The sequence below is a fragment of the Melospiza georgiana genome, chromosome 4 (assembly GCF_028018845.1).
Source record: "Melospiza georgiana isolate bMelGeo1 chromosome 4, bMelGeo1.pri, whole genome shotgun sequence".
Taxonomy (NCBI): Eukaryota; Metazoa; Chordata; class Aves; order Passeriformes; family Passerellidae; genus Melospiza; species Melospiza georgiana.
In genome coordinates, this window is record NC_080433.1 from 258,473 (window position 1) to 279,927 (window position 21,455).

General features: G+C 55.6%; 3 protein-coding genes across 4 annotated transcripts; 1 reads left to right on the forward strand and 2 right to left on the reverse strand.

Annotated features, from left to right (window-relative positions):
- Window positions 1-3,131: 3,131 nt before the first annotated feature.
- Window positions 3,132-4,070, reverse strand: LOC131082744 (olfactory receptor 5V1-like). Its single transcript, XM_058022853.1, has one exon. It carries the CDS (start codon window positions 4,068-4,070, stop codon window positions 3,132-3,134), a length of 939 nt encoding a protein of 312 aa, XP_057878836.1.
- A 10,523-nt stretch (window positions 4,071-14,593) lies between these two features.
- LOC131082651 (nucleoside diphosphate kinase 6-like) lies at window positions 14,594-17,033 on the reverse strand. 2 transcript variants are annotated; one of them, XM_058022719.1, is made up of 6 exons: window positions 16,949-17,033; window positions 16,766-16,868; window positions 16,650-16,689; window positions 16,242-16,402; window positions 15,877-16,025; window positions 14,594-14,821 (listed from the first exon to the last, which is right to left on the reverse strand). In XM_058022719.1, the coding sequence occupies exons 1-6, from the start codon at window positions 17,027-17,029 to the stop codon at window positions 14,696-14,698; spliced, it is 660 nt and encodes a 219-aa protein (XP_057878702.1). In that variant the 5' UTR covers window positions 17,030-17,033; the 3' UTR covers window positions 14,594-14,695. The 2 variants fall into 2 exon arrangements, with proteins under 2 accessions (XP_057878702.1, XP_057878701.1); XM_058022718.1 differs by having other exon boundaries at window positions 14,730-16,025.
- A 135-nt stretch (window positions 17,034-17,168) lies between these two features.
- Window positions 17,169-21,446, forward strand: LOC131082480 (rab-like protein 2A). Its single transcript, XM_058022404.1, has 8 exons — window positions 17,169-17,326; window positions 17,431-17,460; window positions 17,547-17,626; window positions 18,842-18,921; window positions 19,590-19,701; window positions 20,302-20,399; window positions 20,650-20,733; window positions 21,004-21,446. Exons 1-8 carry the CDS (start codon window positions 17,169-17,171, stop codon window positions 21,082-21,084), a joined length of 723 nt encoding a protein of 240 aa, XP_057878387.1. The 3' UTR covers window positions 21,085-21,446.
- The last annotated feature ends 9 nt before the right edge of the window (window positions 21,447-21,455 follow it).

The window sequence follows — 21,455 nt, forward strand, 5'->3', positions numbered from 1 at the left end:
CTCCAAGGACAGGCTGCTCCAGCCTGGGAGCAGGGCCCCTCTCCCCTGGGGCTGCCACTGGAGCACAGCCTCCTGCAGGCATCACCTGCTCTGGCATGGGCACCTCACCCTGGGCTGTGGCTGGATCTCTGCATCCCCATGGATCCCCACAGGCTGTGGGTGGATCTCTGCATCCCTCGTGGATCCCATGGGCTGTGGGTGGATCTCTGCATCCCCCATGGAATTTTCAGAGCCACCAGAGGTTGGCTCTGCTGGACATGGTGGAAGCTTCCAGCAGCTTCTCACAGAAGGCATCTCTGTGCCCCCCCCCACCAAAAACCAGGCCGTGCAAAACCAACACGTTCCACCTCTTGTGAATCTCATATTGAAGAAGAAGATCAAAACGAAGTGGGCACAGTTTGTTTTGTTTTTTTCCAGCCAGAGAAGAGGGGGAGGTGAGAACATGTGAGGGAAACAACCTGGAGACAGCAAGGTCAGTGGGGAAGGAAGGGCAGGAGGTGCACGAGGTGCCAGAGCTGAGATCCCTCTGCAGGCCGTAGTGAGACCATGGTGTGAAGTGTTTTCTCACAGTCCTTAACTCATGAACTCTCCATTTAATTTTTTCCCTCCTCTGTGGCTTTTGTGGGTGCATGGCATTTGGCCAGTGTCAAAGCACAGCAGCCTCTCTCTGCTTTAGCCTTTTCTGTGTTATCAGCTTCATTTGGATCAGCTTGGTACATCCACATTCAGAGAAATATCAAGGGGCAAATTGGCAGTGCCAGAGGGAATGTTTTGTCTTATGCCCAAGAGGATTTTGATTCCCATCCACTTCCAGGGGGAAAGGTGGGATGGTTTAAGAGCATATGAGTGCAATGCAAGGTCTCTTCTATCGAGGCTGCTCCACCTGTCAGCCAGCAAGCCTGCAGGAGTGTGTCCTGTTCCCAGTGGGGCAATTCCCAGAGCAGAAATACCAAATCTAGTCCAGGCAAGGCAGAAGGGATGTGAGCTGTGGGACCTTTGTCAGTTGCTGTGGCCCTGGATCTCATCCTAATCAGGGGTCAGGGAAAAGAGCCCTGGGAAAGCCAAATTTGTGTTTATTCCAAGGAAGGGTTTCCATTTTTAGGACGAGCTGTGTTTGCAGCGTGGACCAGAGAAACATGAACATGGTCTGTGTGACCCTTTTGGGCACAGGTGTGTCTGTGCCTCCCTCCCAGCTTCTGCTCTGGCCTGGCTCAAGCCATGTCCCCGTGATTCTGTGACAGCTCATGTCCTCTGTGCCTGCTGGAGCCTCCTGAAAAGCCTGACTCTTCATCACAGATGTGAGGAAAAGGCTGGGCGTGTGGGAAGCAGGACAGCAGAAAACATTTTACTGCTGATATTTAAAAAACAGTTTTCAGAAATGCAAAAGTAAAGCCCTCCCTCAAGCCAGTACCTCTTAGGTGGATGTTCAGCTGTGGAAACTGTTCCTCTGTGGGATGCAGGTACCATCACTGCAGGAATAAACCAGGGACAGCTGAGTAGAACAGCACCTGAGGGGCTGAGGGGCTGTGGGAGCACACCTGAGGGACTGAGAGGCTGCAGGAGCACCTGAGGAACTGTGTGAGCACAGCCCATCACTGCCACTGCCAGCAGTGTGTGCAGAGGGTGCCTCTGTGGCACCAAAGCTTTAGAGTTCAGTGTGGTTCTCAGGTGAGCCCTGGACCACCCTGCAGTTGGCCAAGCCTGCACTACCTGTGGAGGAGTGTGGCATTCCTGCTCAGTGTTTGATCCTGGGCACACTCACAGGAAAGGTGCATTGTGATTCAGGTTAAAAATTATCAATTTTAATGTAACTTTCTGGAGGTTTCTTGTTTGGGTTTCTGGTTGGCTGGCTTTGGGCTTTTGTTTGGAGTGCTTTGGGATTTTTGTTTCTCTGAGGCAACTTCCCCAGTCTTTTTCCTTGTGTGGTTTCTGCTGTTTCCTGCTGTCCCATTCCAGGGGCTCCTTAGAAAGGTGTCCACTGGTCAGACTGATGTGCCCAGTGACACTGCACTGAGGGTGCTTCAAGGACTTTTTAGAGTCCAGAAGGGTGTATAGCAGGGAGGGCTGAGGGGCTCACAGCCTGTCTGGATAGGAGCAACAGCCCAACCCAACAGGTGCGTTACAGAAACATTTCTTTTCCTGAAGCGTAAAATCAGCACATGTTGTGCACTAAGAAATGGCAAACTGCTCTCTCTCAGCAAGGCTGTGTGCCTCCTAGTCCCAGCTCTGACTCTCCAGTGGGTTTCTTTGGGAACAGATTAGATCCTGTCGGGTATCTCTTGGTAACTGAGCTACAGATGAGTGTGTTTGGGTTGTGTGACTGCAGGTGTCACCTGCCTGTGTCATCTCCCTTGCCCCGGTGAGCCCGTGCTCCTGGCTCTGCTCATGTGCCTCATGTGCACACCTGCAGATTGGGCTGCTGCCCCCACAGCCACAGAATCATCTGAGCTTGGGCCCAGCTGCAGACCCCCGGCCAGTCACCCAGAGCCACAGCACACACCACAGCTGCACAGGGAAACTTTTCTGGCCATAAAGCAAAGCATTTCCGGTGAGGAGTTCAGTGCCACCAGCTCTCGGCTCAGTGCCGAGACCTCCGTGTCCGAGTGCAGCCCTGAGGCCGTGGGCGGCCTGTGCGAGCCGCTGTGCTTATGTGCAGAGCGCTGCAGAGCCTCCCTGGCAGCCTGGGGAAACCCAGCAGACATCAGATTTGAAGCCAAGGCACATGGGGACAGTGGATGGTGGGACAGCCCCTCTTGCCCAGGCCAGGTTTTCCAGTCCAAGGCACTGCCCTTGTTCTGCACAGCGCCTGACTCAAGCCCTGGGGCAGAGCTCGTGGCTATGATCAGGGCCAGCACGTGTCTGGCTCCACATGAATTTGCCTTTTGCAGAGCTGCCTGGAAGGAGCACAGCTGCAGCACATGGCGTCTGGAAAATAAAGACAGAATTCTGGACCTGTAGCCTTGTTCCTTGCTTTATTTTGCCATTCTGCTCTCAGTGATGCGCTGCAGGTGAGGCGAGTGATGGCAGAGAGCCATGTGCTTGGGCTGGGAGCCCCGGGCTCGCTGCGCTGTCACAGACGTCCCACGCAGGGACATTGCAGTGCTGGCAGCCTGCGGCAGCCCTGGCGCTGCTCAGGCGTTGCTGCCCGGGGAGCCTGGCGTGGCACCCACCCGCAGGGCCTTCCGCAGGGCCCCCCACACCTCCCGGTTGCGGAGGCTGTAGACGAGGGGGTTCAGCATGGGGATGATGATGCAGTAGAGCACAGAGACCAGCGTGTCGGCTGCCGGCGAGTAGCCCGAGCTGGGCCGGTTGTAGTTGAGGTTGGCTGCCACGAAGTACAGGGTGACCACGATCAGGTGTGCGGAGCAGGTGGAGAAGGCCTTGCGCCGGCTGGTGGCCAGCGGCATCCCAAGGACGGTGGCCAGGATGCACAGGTAGGAGACGACGACGAGCAGGAAGGGACTGAGTCCCACGAAGATGCTGGAGATGTGGAGGGCCAGCTGGTTGGGGCGGGTGTCGCTGCAGGCGGCCGCCAGCAGCGGCGGCGCGTCGCAGAAGATGTGCTGGAGCCGGGCAGCCCCGCAGAAGGAGAGCCGGGCGGCCAGCAGCGTGTGCAGGGTCGAGTCCAGCAGCCCCCAGAGCCAGCAGCCGGCGGCGGCCGCGGCACAGGCGCTGCGGCGCAGGGCCTGGCAGTAGCGCAGCGGCTGGCACACGGCGGCAAAGCGGTCGTAGGCCATGAGGGCCAGCAGCGCGCACTCGGCCCCCGCGCACCACATCAGCAGGAACATCTGCGCCAGGCACCCCCTGTAGGAAATGGTGGCCCGCGGGCACAGAGCGTTCGCCAGGATCTTGGGCACCGTCACTGAGGAGTAGCAAAGGTCCAGGCAGGACAGGTGACCCAGGAAGAAGTACATGGGGCTGTGGAGGCGGCGATCCAGGGACACGAGGGAGAGTATCACAGAGTTGCCCAGCAGCGTGGCCAGGTAAATGGCCAGGAACAGAGCAAAGAGGAAGGGCCGGCCGTGGGAAAAGCCCAGGAGCACAAACTCCGTCATCTGTGTCTGGTTCATACCTGCCGTGGGGCAAGCTGGGTCCGGCTTTGGGCAGAAGGGAGCCCTGAGGAGGCTCTCTCCCCGGCTGTGAGCCAGGGGACTGGAGCACAGCCCCCCGTGAGGCAAGGGGGTCCCTAATGGTACGGCTCTGGTCCCATCTCCCTGGTGGGTGAAGGTTTCCTGAGCTCAGATTTCACAGACACTGGGGTTTTGGAGTCCAAAGAGCTGCCGTCCCGGGTCGGGTACCTGACTGCAGAAGAAGCACACAGAAAAACCCAAGAGCAGGGGGCATCCACCCACACCCCTTGGAGTTCTTTGCCTACCCAGCCCCTCGTCCTGATGACTGTTCCAAGTATGTGTCTCTCCCCCTCCTGGATGTATTTATTCTGAGTAAATGTTTCCCTGCCCCTGGTCAGGTCACAGCATTCCCTAGATGCTGTCACTGAGCTTGCTCTTCCCCAGCCCTGGGCCAGGGATATGGCATCACCCTGCACCAGTTAATTTTTTTTCCTTATCCTGTTTCCTGCTCTGTAATAACCAGCTCTCACAAAGCAGGGGTTCCACTTACAAAAGTACAGGTTCCAACAAAGAGCAACTCATCACATGGGGTTTGTTGAACTACAGGAAAATTTAAGCCAGCAGGGATCTCCTGGCCTGGAACTCCCCACCTTTTTTCCATCATCCTATTTCAATTTTCACCCTGGCACAAGGGGTTTGCCCACTGTCACATGGAGCTGTGATCACCATGTCCAAGAGATGGAGGAGGCCTGAGGAAGCATTTCTGGTTCAGAACTTCAGCCAGGGGCTGAAGGGGTGGTGTGCGCTGGGCACATCCAGCCAGGGCTGCTGCTGCCCACCCTGCCCCTGCCATGGACTCCATGGATGGGGCCAAGGTGCTTCTGGGGGCAAATGCAGTGAGCAAAGACCAAAAAAAGACAAGGCCAGAAAGGCTGGATGGGGAGCAGAGAGGGAACACGGGTGCCACCAGTACCAGGCAGGTTCCTGTCCTTCCCTCAGGAGATGGGAGAGACCTTTGTGACAGTGCCATGTGAGCCACCAGAGACCCAGCTCTGCTGGTGCAGGAGCTCACCTGTGCTCCGTACCCACGCAGGGAAACTGCCCTGCAGGAGGATGTGGCCCTCCTCAGCAAGGCACTGCACCTGTCCTCACTCAGGTGAGCAGAGCAGGCAGCCTGGAGCACTCAGCCCTGGGAGGTGGGTCCTGAGCCTTGGGCACAGCCATGGCCCAGTGCGAGGGCACAGCTGAACTGAGGGAGCAGATAACAACACAGGGTTCATTTCTCTTGGAAAGGACTGGATGCCTCTGTTGGAGGCAGCAGCAGCAGGCACAGCCTGCCCAGACCACCCAGAGCCCTGGCGGCCAGTGCCAGGTGCCCCCCAGCAGTGCATGTCCTGGTGAAGCCCTGTCCTCTCACCCTCCTCACCTCCCCAGCCAAGAGCAGAGCCTGGATGGCACCTAGTCCTTAGTAAGCTGTCCCCAGGTGCTGTCCTGTGCTCCATGTGGCAGCCGTGGCCCGGGGGCAGGCTGGTTTGCCTTACCTGCTGAGGAGAAGCCCGTGTGTGTGTCCTCAGGGCTGTAAGCGCAGCAGAAGCTTTTAACCCTGAGGGGGCCCTGGGGAGAGGCTTCCAGAAGTGGCTCCTGCTCAGGGACAGCAGGAGGAGCAGCACCCAGCAGCCTGCAGCAGTGGGACTGAGCCCGTGGGACTCAGCACCCATGCTGCCTCCAGCCCTGCCCAGGCTGTGCCAGGTGCCGAGCAGTGCCGGACTCTGGCCCCAGCCTTGCAGCTCCTTGGCACCTGGGCATGGGAGGAGGCTGCTGGAGGAGCTGGGAGCTGCAGCTCCTGGGTGCCAAGTCCTTCCTACAGCCCCATCGTACCCGTGGCAGGGCTGTGAGGTGCCTGCACCTGCCCCTCTCAGCAGAGATGAGCAGTGATGGGGCTGCCCCTGGCCAGGCTGGCAGCACCACAGCTGTAGGGGCACAGCAGAGGTGACTGCAGGCACCCACGCTCCCTGTGCTCTCACTGCCTGTGCTAACCGTGCCCACCCAGCCCAAGGCAGATCTCTCTGGGGGAGCTGATGTGGTCCAGAGGCCGGGAGAGGACTTGGACAGGAGGGACAGAGCCCTAGCAGTGGCACTGGCTGGGCACAGGAGGCACCAAGCAGTGCCCAGCGTGTCTGAAGGGCTCAGCAGTGAGATGCTCCAGCTCGGTGAGATGGCCGGTGAGCACTGCCAGCTCAGAGCCTGGAGCTGCTCCTGATAGAGGAGTGAGTTCAGCTGGAGCTCACCATGTAGTGCCAGGGAAATGCCAAGTGGGACCCCCAGGAAACGAGGGCTGCTGCAGGGAGTGGGGCTGGAGATGGAGAGAGGCCGAGATGTTTCTGCAGCAGGGAAGCACTGTGGTGTCCTTGCAGCTTCTGCTCCCGCTGGTGGGGCAGAGGAGATGGTCCAAGCATAAACTCTGGATCTGGAATGTCAGGAGATGAGAGGATGAGCAGTAACATCTTCTGGGAAATAGGCAAAGTGTAGGCTACAGCCCCAGATGGGGATGAACACCCTGTGTGGAAATCCAGCATAGATGCCAAGGGAGCGGCAGCCTCAGTGAGGGGAAATGCAGGTCAGAGAGTGTCTGGGGCTGGAAAAGATAAGCAGCAAGTGTAAGAGAAGAGCAGCTGTGGCCCTGTGTGTGTGTGTGGCTGTGGATCTGTGTCCTGTGTGCACACGGAACAGTGTGGGCTCTGCCTCTCTCGAGCAGCTCTCAGGCAGGGCAGCTGGGCTGCCAGGGCAGAGGGGCCACAGTAATGGGACTTTTTCACTCGTTTGCTTTACGTTTACAGAATTACACCTTTTGCTTGTGGCAGTGACAAGCATTTCCTTGTTTCACACAGAAACTTGGTGCCATGGCATTCCAATACAGCCTGGTCACTTTCCCAAGGTTTTAGGGAAGGCACATGCTGGCAGCACTTGCAGAAACCCCCTCCCACTTTGATATTTGAAAAGGGACTTTTCTGAGACCACCAATACTTGGCACAAATATTAAAATATACTGAAATCTCCCTGGATGCCAGAAACTTCAGTTCTGGTAGTCCACATCTTCAGAACAGCCTTTAGGATAATAAATGTCATGTTTGTGTCCCCTCTGGTCTCCTGATGGATAACAAACCTGGCCAGTGGTGTCCAGCAGTAAGTCAAATCTCCATGAACTTGTGAAATGTTAAGGGAGATCTTTTTTTAAATCAAATACCTCAAATTGTGGGTGCAGCCTTCAGGATTGGGCCCAGAGCCTAAAAATACTTGTCACTTCTGAAAATCAGACTCTTACCTTACCTTCTCCAAGCATGTGTCGTATCTCCCAAAGCCAAGGGCAGCTTCCCCCAGTCCTGTTTCCTTGGCTGCTTTGAGGGATGCACCTTCCTGATAGAGAATTCTTTCTCCAGCAGAAATCACCATCGCTTGTATCTCAGCTGGTTCTGGTCTCCACATGGGCACAAATGCTTCCTCTGAGGATGGCACAAGAAAGTGGTGGGTTTTGTCTGGATTTTGCCTGCTGCCCCTCCTCCTCCCTCCATGTCCCCCTGCAGTGAGTGTGGCGCCAGTTTGGGGGCAGCCTCCCGATAGGGACTGGCAGACAAACGGCTCCTTGGTGTCCCCAGAGCCATTCCTGCTGTGGGCAGAGTCCACTGTGACCTTGGAGATTCTCAGCACTCACCTGCCAAGAAAGCACCAAGGAAACTCTCTTCTGTCATCTCTGACCAGCACTTTTGGTTGCTCTTGGTCCTTCCGGGCCGTGGTGGCACCTGCCGCATGTGCCCTTCTCCCCACTGCTCTGTCCCCGGCTGCCCCGGGCTCCTCATCCAGGTGTGGGCACCAGCTCTGAGGCCAATTAGTGCACTTCTACCAGGAGAATGAAGTTGGAGAGAGAAGTTCCTGAGTTCCCAGTCTGCCTGCTTGGTCCCATTCCCCACAGCCTCCTGTGTGGGAGCGGGAGCTCCAGGGCCAATTACAAAAGCCCAGAGCACTGCACCTGCTCACCTGCATGTTTGTCAATGTGCAAACGAGGCCCACAGCGGGCTGTTAAAAGTTCTGGGCTGGTAAAGGTTCAAAGTTTTGGGCTGGTAAAGGTTCAAGGCAGCAAATTAATCCACAGCTGCTGGAATCAGTCGCATCCCAGAGGCACTTGGAGCCAGAAGGCCCCAGGCAGCACAGACCCACCACCCTTGAAATGTCCAGGACACACACCTGGAACTGCTGAAGTAAAACAAAAAGGGAAAACAGTAAGTAATTGGCCAGTGCTTTGACAGGCTCTGGGAAATATTTGGGTGACAGGAAGCATTTTGAAAACATCTGTTTTTGCAACAAAAAATAAAATGTTAAGACTTCAGGGCTATTTGCAATCCTGATTGTACCTCCTGCCCAAATTCTTGCTCTGCTCCAGCCACAGCAGGTATATCCCACAGTAGGTAGGATCAGTTACTACAGCATTGCATACCTCATACATTACTTGCTTGAGTCATTCTGGTGCCTCTTGGTCCTATGCTGAGTCACCTCTGATTTTTAACTTCCAAAGGGTTTAATTTAACACAATTTATCTAATTTTTCTCTCCTTGCTGCCCCTTTCCCATCCCTAATCTGTGGGTACAGACTAAGCTGAAACCAGAGACCTGGGCCTTGCCTCAGGCCTGTTATTCTCTGTCACAAAGATTTTTGGTTGCTTTATCTGACCTCCAAACTGTCACATCTATAGTTTTTCTAGAGTTTTCCTTCTGTCCAATGTTTAAACTTCTCCTGCCTGTTGTCCCTGTGAAGGTACCCAGGGATGGGACTGGGAAATGCTGAACATGGCTGCACAGACACTCCAATAGTTCTGTCACCAAAACTCATCCCTCCCATTGCTTCCAGAACTCTCCAACAGTGCTGCCACCAAAACTCATCCCTCCCATTGCTTCCAGAACTCTCCTGTACTCAGGGCAGGGATGGATTTCTGAAGTGTTTCCATAAAACATCTGTTCTCCGGAAAGGATCAACATAGCCCCATGCTAAATTTAAATATTCAGCTCCAGCAGCAGCAGCAGCTGCTTTGCACAGCTGATGGCTTTTAACTTTCTCCGGGTGCTGTGGGAGATACAGAACTGTCTTTTGTTTATCAGGAATGTTTTGGAAGGCAGGGGAGCATTAATGAGGAAATCTGGCTAATACAAGTACTCAGTAGTAAGTGTGAATGGAGGGACCAATCAGGTCCTGGACACGTTGATAACTGGGATCGGGATCTGAAGGAGAGATGAAAACTGGTTCTTCCTGGAGCCTGCCAGGGCTTTGGGCAGGGTATCACAGAGATGTGGCTGTCTGCACGCAGGTGAGGAGGAGCCCACGTGGATGGCTTGGCTGTGTACACAGGAGTCTGGTCTGTCCTGGGGTTTTCCTGCTCTGTGGCATCACATCAAGCTCAAAGTTAAATTTGGTCAGAGTCCAGATCCAGCCCATGCTTGGCCTGTCTGGGGCATGAGGTGGGAGAGTGTTGGGGAAGATGAAACAGGGAAGCCTTGAAAATATGATTGTCCAGCAAAAGATTTTGAGAATATGGAAACTATGAGTGAGATTGAAATGAAAGCAAGCTTTAAGATATCTCAGTTACTGAACAACTGAAAAACAATGGCATGGCTGGCTGAAGGTAATCCCCTTTTGATGGAACAACACCCTCTGCTTGCAGACAGACCCAAGGGTCAGAGCAGACCCTACAGCTTGGCAGAAGGGGCCCAAAGAGGAGTTTTTAGGATCTAAAATGTAACACAGTATGGTAATGTAATGATTCTTACAGGCTGTATGTAAATGCTGTAAGATTTTTATCTTGTACTAAACTAGTTAGTGAAAAATAGAATATTCAGCACAGAAGAAGATTCATTGTATTGTAACAGGAACTTCACTCCCTTCTGTCCTCTCTTTTCCTCTTGCTCTCTCTCTCTCTCTTTGGAGCTCCTCTCTGGGGCCTGCTCCGAGCTGTGGCTGCAGCTCCAGCAGGGCCCTGCACCCAGGCCCTGTGCAATAAACCCCAAATCCCAGCAGGGCCCTGTACCCAGGCCCTTTGCAATAAACCCCAAATCCCAGCAGGGCTCTGCACCCAGGCCCTCTGCAATAAACCCCAAATCCCAGCAGGGCCCTGCACCCAGGCCCTCTGCAATAAACCCCAAATCCCAGCAGGGCCCTGCACCCAGGCCCTGTGCAATAAACCCCAAATCCCAGCAGGGCCCTGCACCCAGGCCCTGTGCAATAAACCCCAAATCCCAGCAGGGCCCTGCACCCAGGCCCTGTGCAATAAACCCCAAATCCCAGCAGGGCCCTGCACCCAGGCCCTGTGCAATAAACCCCAAATCCCAGCAGGGCCCTGCACCCAGGCCCTTTGCAATGAACCCCAAATCCCAGCAGGGCCCTGCACCCAGGCCCTGTGCAATAAACGCCAAATCCCAGCAGGGCCCTGCACCCAGGCCCTGTGCAATAAACCCCAAATCCCAGCAGGGCCCTGCACCCAGGCCCTTTGCAATAAACCCCAAATCCCAGCAGGGCCCTGCACCCAGGCCCTTTGCAATAAACCCCCAAATCCCAGCAGGGCCCTGCACCCAGGCCCTTGGCAATAAACCCCAAATCCCAGCAGGGCCCTGCATGCAGGCCCTTTGCAATAAACCCTAAGTTCCAAGCCTTGGCTTCAGAGATCTCTCGTCTCCGTCCATCCCGACCATCCTATCCCTGTCACTCCTACAGGAGAGTGTTTATTTTCTGTGCTGGAAGAAAACAGCCCCAATCTATGAGGATTTTTTTCTGCAGTTTGGTGTTTCTCTCACTCCTTGTTCCTCCTGCTGTGTACAGCAGCTCTGTGGGAAAACTGTGGCCTACAGGGTTGTGCCCCCCAAATCTATGACGACTGTTTGCTAATCCCCTGGAACTTTCAGTGTGGGGATGGATTGGACTGCTCTGGCTCAGCCTTTCCTGAACACCATTACTATTGTTTGCCTGGTATTTGATTCTGTGGCTGCTTTCCCAGGCTCCTTTTCTTTCGATGTGAGAACCCACAGCCTGATACAAGATCAAATCCACAAAATCTTTGGCCACCTACAGCACCCTTGTCTGCAGCTCTGCACAGTGAGATGCAGCTTTAGCAGAGACAAGTGCAGCCAGCACTGAAGCAGTAAATTTGTCTTTATTTCCATTGTATCCATTTTTCCTTGTCCCCGGACCTGGGAAAAGTGGGACACGGGCTGTTGTGAGAAGAGCAGATCTGCTGGTTCTTGGCTTCCTTTCTGCCTCTGTCAGGGTGGGGATTGAAGCACTCAAGACAGTGTTTTGTGTCTGGACTCAGGTGTTTATTATTTCTTATCTCTATTACAAGTGGTGAGTTCTACAGCATTCTACTAACAAGCTACAAAATGGCTAGCAATCTTCTGTACATGGTCTTTTAAGGCTAAACTATCCAATTAAGAAATGGCACCTAAATTATTTTCATGTTTAACCTAATAACTAATCACTCAAAGTCTGCAATGCAGACTTTTCTGTCGAGTTACACAAAATCACCCAAACCCATTGGGATGAAGAAGGAAGAAGGTGAAGAAGGACCACCTACCGTGCTAAACCCTCCATCTTGCTCTACATATATTACTATATTCTAAAACCTTAAACTCTAAGTTTTCCACCCTGTGATATCACATACTTCTAACCAGCTACACACCCATAATCCCAGCGCTATCTATCAATTTTTGAAGCCTTTTCCACAGCCTCAGGTCAAATGCTGTGTTCTCTTGGGGATCGGCGCATGTGAGACAGAGTAGAGATCCATTCTGAATTAGGTGAAGTGTCTAAGAAAGGTGAAAAGTCTGTGAGGCCAGAGCTGAAGGAAAAGCCGCATTCCAGAGACAAGGAGACAGAGAAAGAAAAACAGAAAAGACTACGAGGTCAATTTGCCCCCGACCTAGAAATTCCTTTGATAAAGAAGAACTGGTGCTAAATGTCACGTGGAACGAATATGTATGAACCTATTGTGAAACTGTATGCATATACATTTGGAAGGGAGACCTGAGGTCTTCAGGGGCACGCTTGCCTTTTTGGGGAGGCCTGCGTCCGGCGTGCGTCGTAATAAAATCATACCGGACTTTACAACTTTTACAAAGTTGTGAGGTTTCTTCTTTTCTCCGCAAAACACATGTCAGCACAGAAAGTCTGGAATTCTCAGCATCCAGGGTTCCAACACAGATCAACTGCAGAGAGGGAAATACTGAACAGCAGCAGAGCCTGTGGTGGGGCTGGCAGGAATTATGGCCTTGCTGGGGGAAGGAGAGGCCTGACCTGCTGCCCAGGTGCCCAGCTGGCCCCGGGGCATCCCCTGCCACTGCAGCAACAGCCCGGGGCCCACACCTGCCCAGCAGCACAGAAAGAAACTCCGGAGGGTGTTGAGGCCAAAGCCCTGCCTTGGTATACAGGCTCCTGACCTTATTTTATCGCTCTTGGAGTATAAAAATAATAAAAGAGGGTTTTTTATGTCTCAGCGAAATTGCCAGTTTTCAGGTCATTTCCATTGCCTTGTGTCCATTCCTGGGATACCTGAGGTTCCCTTCACTGCTCACCCCTGGGATTTCTACCCATTGATAAACCCCACTGAGCTCCTGAGTCTGAGCAGCCCCAGCCCTCAGCCTTTCCTTACCCGTCAGATTCTCAGATGTCCTAATCAGTCCATGCTGGACCCCAGTTCTGAGCAGGCTGTCTGGCACTGGGGAGTCCAAAACTGGCACCAGTGCTCCAGATGTGTCCTTCCCTGTGCCGCAGGAGGGGATGGGGTAACCTGTGGGCGAGTGCCCTGGCTCCCACACCTGAGGATGCTGTCAGGCCACAGAGGTGCATTGCTGACCCAGGGGTGGCTCACGGCCATCAGGACAGCCAGATGCTTCTCTGGTCCCTCACGTGAGTGTTGCAAATGGAAACATCCCTGCCCAGGTGCAGGACATGGCACAGTTTTCCTCTAGAAACTTCATGACATTCCCACTGGCCCATTTCTCCCTGAAGAGACCAGCCCAGGGAGCAGGGGCACGCCTGAGGGACTGAAGGCTGTGGGTGTGCCAGGAGTGAGTAAACAAGAAGGAAAGAGGAAGAAACAAGTAGAAAAGCAAAGCCCAGCCCAGCCCCAGCCCTCTGTGCTGTGTCACCTCCCCAGGGACTGGGAGAGAGGAGGCAGAACCTGCAGGAAAAGAGGGGAGAAAAGATGCTGGACTGAAGCTGAACCTGGGAAAGTACAGGAAAGGCGTTTCCCCAGGGGTTTCTTTAGTCATTATCTTGGGTTTTCCTCGGTACCTGAATCAGTAACTAAAAGTTTGTGTTACAGCAATAAATCAAATGAAATTCCTCAAGCTGAGAGGGTTCTGCCCGTGGTGGCCGGGACTGAGGCCAGGCCTGGGCTGGGAGCAGCACTGATTTCCCTCTGAAGCCTCTCCTTCCCTTCTTCCCAGGCCAAACCGTGTTGTGCCCTCCAGTGCTGACACAAACCTGCTCAATTCTTGCAAGAGCAGATGGAGTTCAGGCCCAGACTCACAGGTATGTCCCTGTGAGATGCCCTGTCCCAGCTCCACACCCGAGGTGTCCCTGCAGGTGCCCGGGCTGGACCCTGTGCCCCAGGCTGTGCTTGGCAGCAGCCCCTGGGCAGAAGCTGCGACCAGCCCTGTGCACAGACCCCACAGCTGGGCCAGGGAAAACAGGGATCTCAAACCGCCTTTCAAACCTGTTCTGAGGTGCCACACTGTCTGGGTTTGAGACCAGCTGGGAGACTGATTTACTGCTGTAACACACACCCATCAGCACGGAATGCCTTGGGCTGGGAGGGACCACACAGCTCACGCAGCTCCGTGCCCCTGCCGTGAACAGGGATGGCACCCACTGCACCATGCTGCTCCAGGCCCATCCAGCTCAGCCCAGGAAACTGCCAGCCATGGGGCAGGCACCACTGCAAAAGCCAAAAATCACTTACTGGGCATTTACAAGGAAAAGAAAAAGAAAATGGGAAAAAAACCCCCAAACAAACCCACTTTGATTAAGAGCCCTCCAAGCAGAGTAACCTGTGACCTTTTGTAAGATTCCTTGGAGAGAAAAAATCATTTTTGACACTGTCTCCTGCATCAAATACCAAGTGCTTCAGCCTCAGGTCTCTGACAAAGTCTGCTGGACAGCTTTAGATTCACACAACAAACCCTCTGTCTGGGGCAATGGGCTGCCCAGGCTGAGCACCTGTGCTCAGGTACAGCCTCAGGGCCAGGTGCAATCCAGCAGGTACCTGAATCACGGTGGCTGCCAGATGGTCACTGTGACAATCTGTGACAATCCTGCTGGCAGATCTGCACTGGCCATGTTCAAAAGGGCCCTTTTCCCAAGTGTAACCATTGCAAGTGAGTAGGAAAAAAGACCAAAACTTCAAAAGTGGCAAGTGTGAGCCAGGAATTATCAGTTAATGATATTACCAAGGAATATCCCAAAAGGAAAGCACAACATAAAAGAAGAAAGGTGAAAAATAGTAAAGTTTAATAGTTAAAAGAAAAACATACAGATCTAAGCAAAACCTCTGGGAATCAATAAAAAACTGCCAAAATATCAATAAAGTATCAACAGCACTGGGGACAACAGCTCTCAGACCTGTGTGAAGACACACAGGATCCTGAGCAGATCCACTCTGGACACTGCTGAGGACAGGGGCAGCAGTGGTGTCCTGCAGATCCCTGGATCTGTACCTGGAACAGAACAACAACCATTTGATCCCAGACAGAAGGAGGAGGGAGCACAAACACGTGAGCTGGGCGAGTCTGGGCCGTGCTGTCCACCACACAGTCAGTCAGCCACTACCCAACAGCTCACGGGGTTCTGGAAGCACCTGGAGAGTCCCTGCCCTGGCTCTGTGATGTGCCAGGGCTCTGCTGGATCTCAGCGCAGCTCTCCTGCCCCAAGCACAGCACACCTTCCCCAGCCCGAGCATTTGGGACTGCCCAAAGGAAATTCCAACAGGGCACTGGAACTAAAATGGCAGCACTGCAAGGAGCCCATAGGGGGACAGCACAAATGGACTGAAACCCCGTGGAGGAACACACCACACAGAGCATCACAGAGAGAAACACAAATCAGCCGCCAGGACCTGGCTCTGTGCCTGCCAGCTAAGCCCTCCTGCACCGCCCTGCCACAGTTCCACCACAATCTGGGTAACTCCATGGCCGTGTTCATCCCATCTCCCACGGACACGGAACTGTCCCGGCACCGTCGGGCCATGGACACTGAGGCTCCAAGTGCTCTCGCATGCACAGCTATTGGCAAAGCTCCTCATTTCCCAGCCCAGTTGCGGGTGAGCAAGGACAGGACAGTTCATCTTGCCCTGCTGATGAACTTTCTTCAAGTTCTTCTTCCTTCTTTTCTCCCTAAGGCACTGTGGGAAGAGCCAGCTGGGAGAATCTGAGGCTTCCCATCAGCAAACCCAGGCCAATCCCATCTGGAACAAGTAACCTATCCTTCACCTGGCCCTTGACCAACTAACTCACCTGTCCTGTTCATACCAAAAAAACTCAGGGAGCCAGTGAGCTGCATGGCCAGACTGTCAGCATGAGCCTTGCTGGGGTAGCTCTTCCTACAGCCCCCAGCACCTGCCTGTTACAGCAATAATCTGCTCCCAGGCAGCACAAGGCTGCTTTCCCCCTGCACGCTCCCCGGCACGCAGCACAGCTCTGTGTCTGCTGCCCAGGAGAGTGTGCCCAGGGCTGCCAGGCCAGCACAGCCGCCCCTGCCCGCTCACTGGGGTCACCTGTGCGGGCTGAGCCCCGGGCAGGCGCTCCTGGGTGCCGTGGAGCAGCTGCCCGCGCCGCAGCCGCGGCTCCTCCTGCTCGTACCAGCGCTGCTCGTCGAACTCGGGGAAGAAAAAGGCAATTTCTCTGCTGGCTGAGGCAGCTGAGTCTGTCAAAAGAGAGCGAAAGGCAGTGAGATGCCAGTCTGCCACCACAAACACGTGCTGCACTCCAAAGGTGCCTGGCTAGGCTGCACCTGGCCAGGTGTGCGTGGGGTCTGCAGAAGGGAACAAATGGCTCACTCGGAGCCCCAGAACTAAAGCAAAGGCAGACAAAGCACCATCCAAGATGCCTCCCCAAGAACCGTCCAGGAATGCTAGCCTACCTGAGCCATGGGTCGTGTTCCTGGTGTCCGTAAGGCCGTAGGCACCTCGGATGGAGTCTGGGTCGCTGTGTCGGGCTCGGAACACTTTAGTGGGTCCCATCAGGGATCTCCAGAGAGGGACAGCGTTCTCATGGGCCAGGATGTAAGCCCACATGGGGCCACTGCAGCGAGGGCCCAGGAACAGCAGGAGAAAAGATCATGAAGAGCTCATTACAAACAGGTTATTCGTCCTTACAAACCTGCACAGTACAGCTGCCATGGGCTGCCACGCCGGGCCCCGGCGTGCCCTGCCACGGCGCCGGCACTGCTGGCCTACTGCACATGATGACCTGCAGCACCTCCGGGGCGCCACCCGCCAGGTCCCGCTGCCAGAGCCTCCCAGCGCCGCACACGGGGCACGGCCCGTACCTGGCCATGAACTCCACCAGCCGCTGGTAGAAGAAACGCCCTGCGGACGGACACGGACCGGGTGGGCACCGGCCCGGGGCAGCACCCCGCTCCGGCCCCCCGAGCCCGGCTCGTACCTGCGTGCTCCCGGTAGAAGCGGCGGCTCTGCTCCGCGCCGCACCGCACCTCCTTGGCGCGGACGATGAGGAAGCGGTGACGGAGGATGGCGGCGTGCACGGCCTGCGGGAAGAGGCGGCGCTGGGGGGGGTCGTGGCGAGGCCTGCTGTGCTTTGCTGTGCCCGGCCCGGCCCGGCTCTCACCTCGCACACGAGCGGATGGGCCACGGCGTCCGGCTTGAGCAGCGCCAGCGTCAGCTGCAGCCGCCGCGCGGGGGCCGCCATGGCCGGGCCGGGCGGCATGGGGCGGGGCCGGGCGGCATGGGGCGGGCGGGGCCCGGGGCGGGGGCGAGGCCCGGGGCGGGCGGGATCGGGGGCGGGGCCGGGGCGCGTCGCGCGGCAGCGGGGACGCGCAGGCGCTGCCATGGCGACGGCGGCGGAGGAGCAGGGCCGGGCCGCGGCGCGGGAGGAGGCCCCGGACGGGAACGGGGCCCGGGACGGGGCCCGGGACGAGGCCGCGGCCGGCGCCGAGGAGACGGTGAAGATCATCTGCCTGGGCGACAGCGCCGTGGGCAAGTCCAAGTGTGTGGGGCGCGGGCGTGCCGCGGGTCGGGCGGGGGTCCCGCGGAGCCGGGCCGCAGCGCGGTGCCGCGGCTCACCGGGACACGCGCTCGCTCTCTCGGCAGGCTGCTGGAGCGGTTTCTGCTCGATGGCTTGTATCCTTGGCGGCGGGGAGCGGGGCGGGCACGGCGGGTCGCGGCGGAGGGCTCTGCCCCGCTCTTCGGTCCTTAACGCGCCGCAGCCAGCCGCAGCAGCTCTCCACCTTCGCCCTGACGCTGTACCAGCACCGCGCCCGGGTCGGCGGGCAGGACGTCCGCGTGGGTGAGTGGGGCCAGCCCGGGGACGTGGGGTGCCATGGCAGAGGGAGCAGCTGGGAAGGCAGATCCCCTCAGTCTGGGTATCGGTATCGTGTTTTGATAACCAACACCGCCGTGACAAAGCTGGTGCCCTTCTGGGACAGAGCTGCAGCATTGGTGGATGGGGCAAAGTGACTGCCATCATCCCCCTGGGCTTGGCAAAGTGTATGGCACTGTCCCCACGATGTCCTGGACTCTGAGCTGGAGAGACAGGGGTTGGATGGATGGGTATGGATGGACTCCACGTGGAGCCACTGATCATGGCTCAGTGGGGCTGGGGCTGACACTGCTCAACGTCTTCGTTGTGACACAGACAGTGAATGCAAATGTGGTCTGGTGGGGACCTGTCTGTATTTGGGCAGTTTAAGAAAGCCACTGTCCATGAGGTCTGACACAGAGTCTAGTCACAGTATCAGTGCAAAGGAATCCCTAAGGAAACTGGCTCATTTGGCTTTGGGTACAGCACCATGCTTGGGTCCAGCTGACAAGAGGTGTGACTACACTGAGATTCTTAACTGAAGCTGTGCCAATTTATACAGCAAACCAGAGCCAGATGTGAACCTACAAACCCAGTGAGAGGGGGGATCTCCACCTGAGGTGCCCCAACAGCTAAAGGCACGGCCGTGTCCAGGTTTGCCCCGTGATTTCTGGTGTACACAGAACTTCATGGACTGGGACCTGTTTGCCTCTGGCTGACTTACCTTCAGCACCTCAGAATGATTCCTGCCCCTGGGAGAGCAGAGTCAGATGTCTGTGAGAGGCGCTGGAGCATTTCCCATGGCAGGGCCCCGAATGACTGACCCTGACTGCTGGGTCAGAATTCAGCAGTGCCCAGCAGTTCCTGGAGTTTTAGGTAGTTTCCCGTTGTCATCCCTAGTGACAGAGTGCTAGACATGGCTCTGTGCACTTCTGCCTGTCTTGGTCCTGCTGTCCCACACAACTGTGTCACTGGTGGCTTCTCCTTTGTTGTTGGCCAGTGCCAGCACTGCCCACAGCTGAGCCCAGTGAGGAAAGGTCCCAGTTTGGCACAACTTCTTAACCCTGATGTGTTTCAGATTGGTGAGGTGAAGCTGAGTTTGTGTCTCTGAGCAGGTGGGCTGTGCTTTGCCTCCTGGGTGTAAGCTGTGAGAAGAGCAGAGCTCGGTGAGTTGTGTCATTGTGAGCTGGTTCTGTGTTACAGATTTCTGGGACACGGCGGGCCAGGAGCGGTTCCGGAGCATGCATGCCTCCTACTACCACCAGGCCCATGCCTGCATCATGGTGAGGGGGTCTCTAGCTGCACCGTGGGAGCGGGGTGCACAATGGTCTCAGTGACACCTGGCCTTTGTGTTACTCTGATGGTTGCACTGCCATGTGTTTCTTGTCTCTTCCTGTGGTTTAAAAAACTTTCCTAGATCATTCTTTCTTCTCTCACCAGATGACCCCCCTGTAGATGGACCTGGCTAGCTCTGGTCTGTCTCTCCTGGTAACCCTTTTCCTCTATCCCCTGGCCCTGCTGTCTTCTCAATGTCCTCATGTTTGCCCCTGTTGCCAGTTTTGTTGGCTCCTCTCCTGCTCAGATCTCCTGGTTTGTCCTGTCACTCTCACTTTCCACTGTTCCACCAGTGATTTTCATTGGTGGTTTAGTTGTCAGAACAGGAGGCCACATCTGATCCTGTTTGGCACAAGCTGTTCCCAGTGCCGGCTCCCTGTGTGGGTGGCAGGGACTTGCCCAGGACACAGGACAGTGTAAAGGACATCAAGGGGCTGTTTCCTGCTGGCTGGGCTTGGCAATACTGTCCCTTTCTCTCTCACCCTTCCTAATAACGCCCAGTTCCCTTGGTCTTGTGTTCCTGGGAACATTCTGGATTGTGTCCTTGTGTTGGTTAGAGCTGTCCTGGGTCAGTCAGTGCTGGGCTGGCCTGGGATAGGTGGTTCTCTCTTGGAAGGTGTTTGATGTGCAGCGGAAGGTCACCTACAAGAACCTGAACAACTGGTACAAGGAGCTGAGGGAATTCCGCCCAGAGATTCCCTGCATTGTGGTGGCCAACAAGATTGATGGTGAGTGTGCCTTCTGCTCCCAGCTTGCCAGGGTCGTGCTGGGATTCACTCCTGTTCTTACTGAGAACCAATGTCCCTTGTCTGTTGGGTCCAGAGGATTTCCTCAGTCCCCCAGGGCTGGCTCCTGTGCTGACCTCAGCTGCTGTCTTACAGGTGCTTGTCCTGTGTCACCAGCAATTAAAAGTGCAAATTTCATCAATTTCAGTTTTATTCAAGTGTGTTTCTTCTAGTTATGTCCTTATCACACTGCCTATTCTATCTATCAAGAGCCCAAAAGTGATTGGAGTAGCACCTGGTCAAAAATGGCAGCAAAAGGAAGCCAAAGCTGTTCTGTGGCTTCCCTGGATCAGTCAGGGATGGCCTTGGTGCTCCTTCAGCCTGCACAGACTCCAGTGTGCTGAAGAGTCTCAATGTAGCTGCTGACAGAACTGTTCACCTGGCTCTGCAGGAGGCTGGAAGGTTCCTCCCATGGGGAATGCCAGGCAGCCCCTGGTGATTGCTGGCACAGGGCTGTGGCTCGTCTGACGTGTCACACAGAAGACACCACCTTCTGCACCTCCTGCCATGTCTGACTGACCATGTCTTCTTTGTCTGCTTCAGCCGATATGAAGGTGACCCAGAAAAGCTTCAATTTTGCCCGGAAGTTCAGTTTGCCCTTTTACTTTGTGTCTGCTGCCGATGGCACCAACGTGGTGAAGGTGAGATGGGCGTTTGCCTGCTGGGCTTGGTGTCCACGAGGCCCCTTGGCAGCCCAGGGACACGGGGGCTGCTCTGGGCACAGAGAGCAGGAAATGGTCCATCATTCCAGCTCCGTGTGAGTGGCTGGTGGCTATGGAGAGCTGCCAAGGGTTTTTTTCCCCTGGGATGTGGGAACAGTCTCCATGTGCTACAGAAACCCAATGCCCATGTGCCCCATCCTGTGAGTGACAGCCTTGTCCTTCCCACCAGCTCTTCAACGACGCCATCAGGCTGGCTGTGGCTTACAAACAGCAATCAGGAGACTTCATGGACGAGGTCCTGCGGGAGCTGGAGGTAGGGAAGGCTCTGTCTCTGCACCGTCCTGAGTCCTGTCGGATGAGCAGTTCTACTCTTTTTCCCCTATGGCAAAGGGGGGAAGCTGTGCAGCACGGGAAGCTTTGCCCTCTGCTGGGCCTTGTGTGCTGCTCAGTCTGGGCTGGGAGGGGGAAGTGGGAACCATCCCGAGAGCTCTCACTGCCCTAGGCAGAGTCTAAAAGAGCCACAGCAGATACAGCTGTTGCAGTCTGTCTTTTCTCAGCAGTTCTTTGTCCTGCTCCTTTCCAGAGCTTTGACCTGCAGAACACAAGCAAGGATTTGCCAGACAAGGGGAAGAGCTGCACTGAAGAGGAGCCCTCATCTGCCTAGGCCTGGACCCTGAGCCTGTTTTCCCCTTGGCTCTGGACTTCGGAGGCCTGTGTGGAGGACAGTGATGCTTCTCATGCCCTAGAGCTGTGGTGGTGGGCAGCCGGGCCTCTTCCCTTCTTGTGGGAGCTCACCTGTGCAGGATCTTCATTTGCTCGGCCCTCGCTGCTGCACATTTCGCTCGGGAGAGGGATGGGAGGACCCACATGATTCCACATGGATGGTGGCTCATTCCCACTGCTCTTTCAGGACAGAGCTGCCTAGCAGAAGTGAGCCATCCTGGACCTGCAGGAGGGACCCTGCCCAGGCACTGTAGTGGTACCTGCTGCAGAAAGCAAACACTAAAGGATATTTTTACAAAGCTATGATGGCAT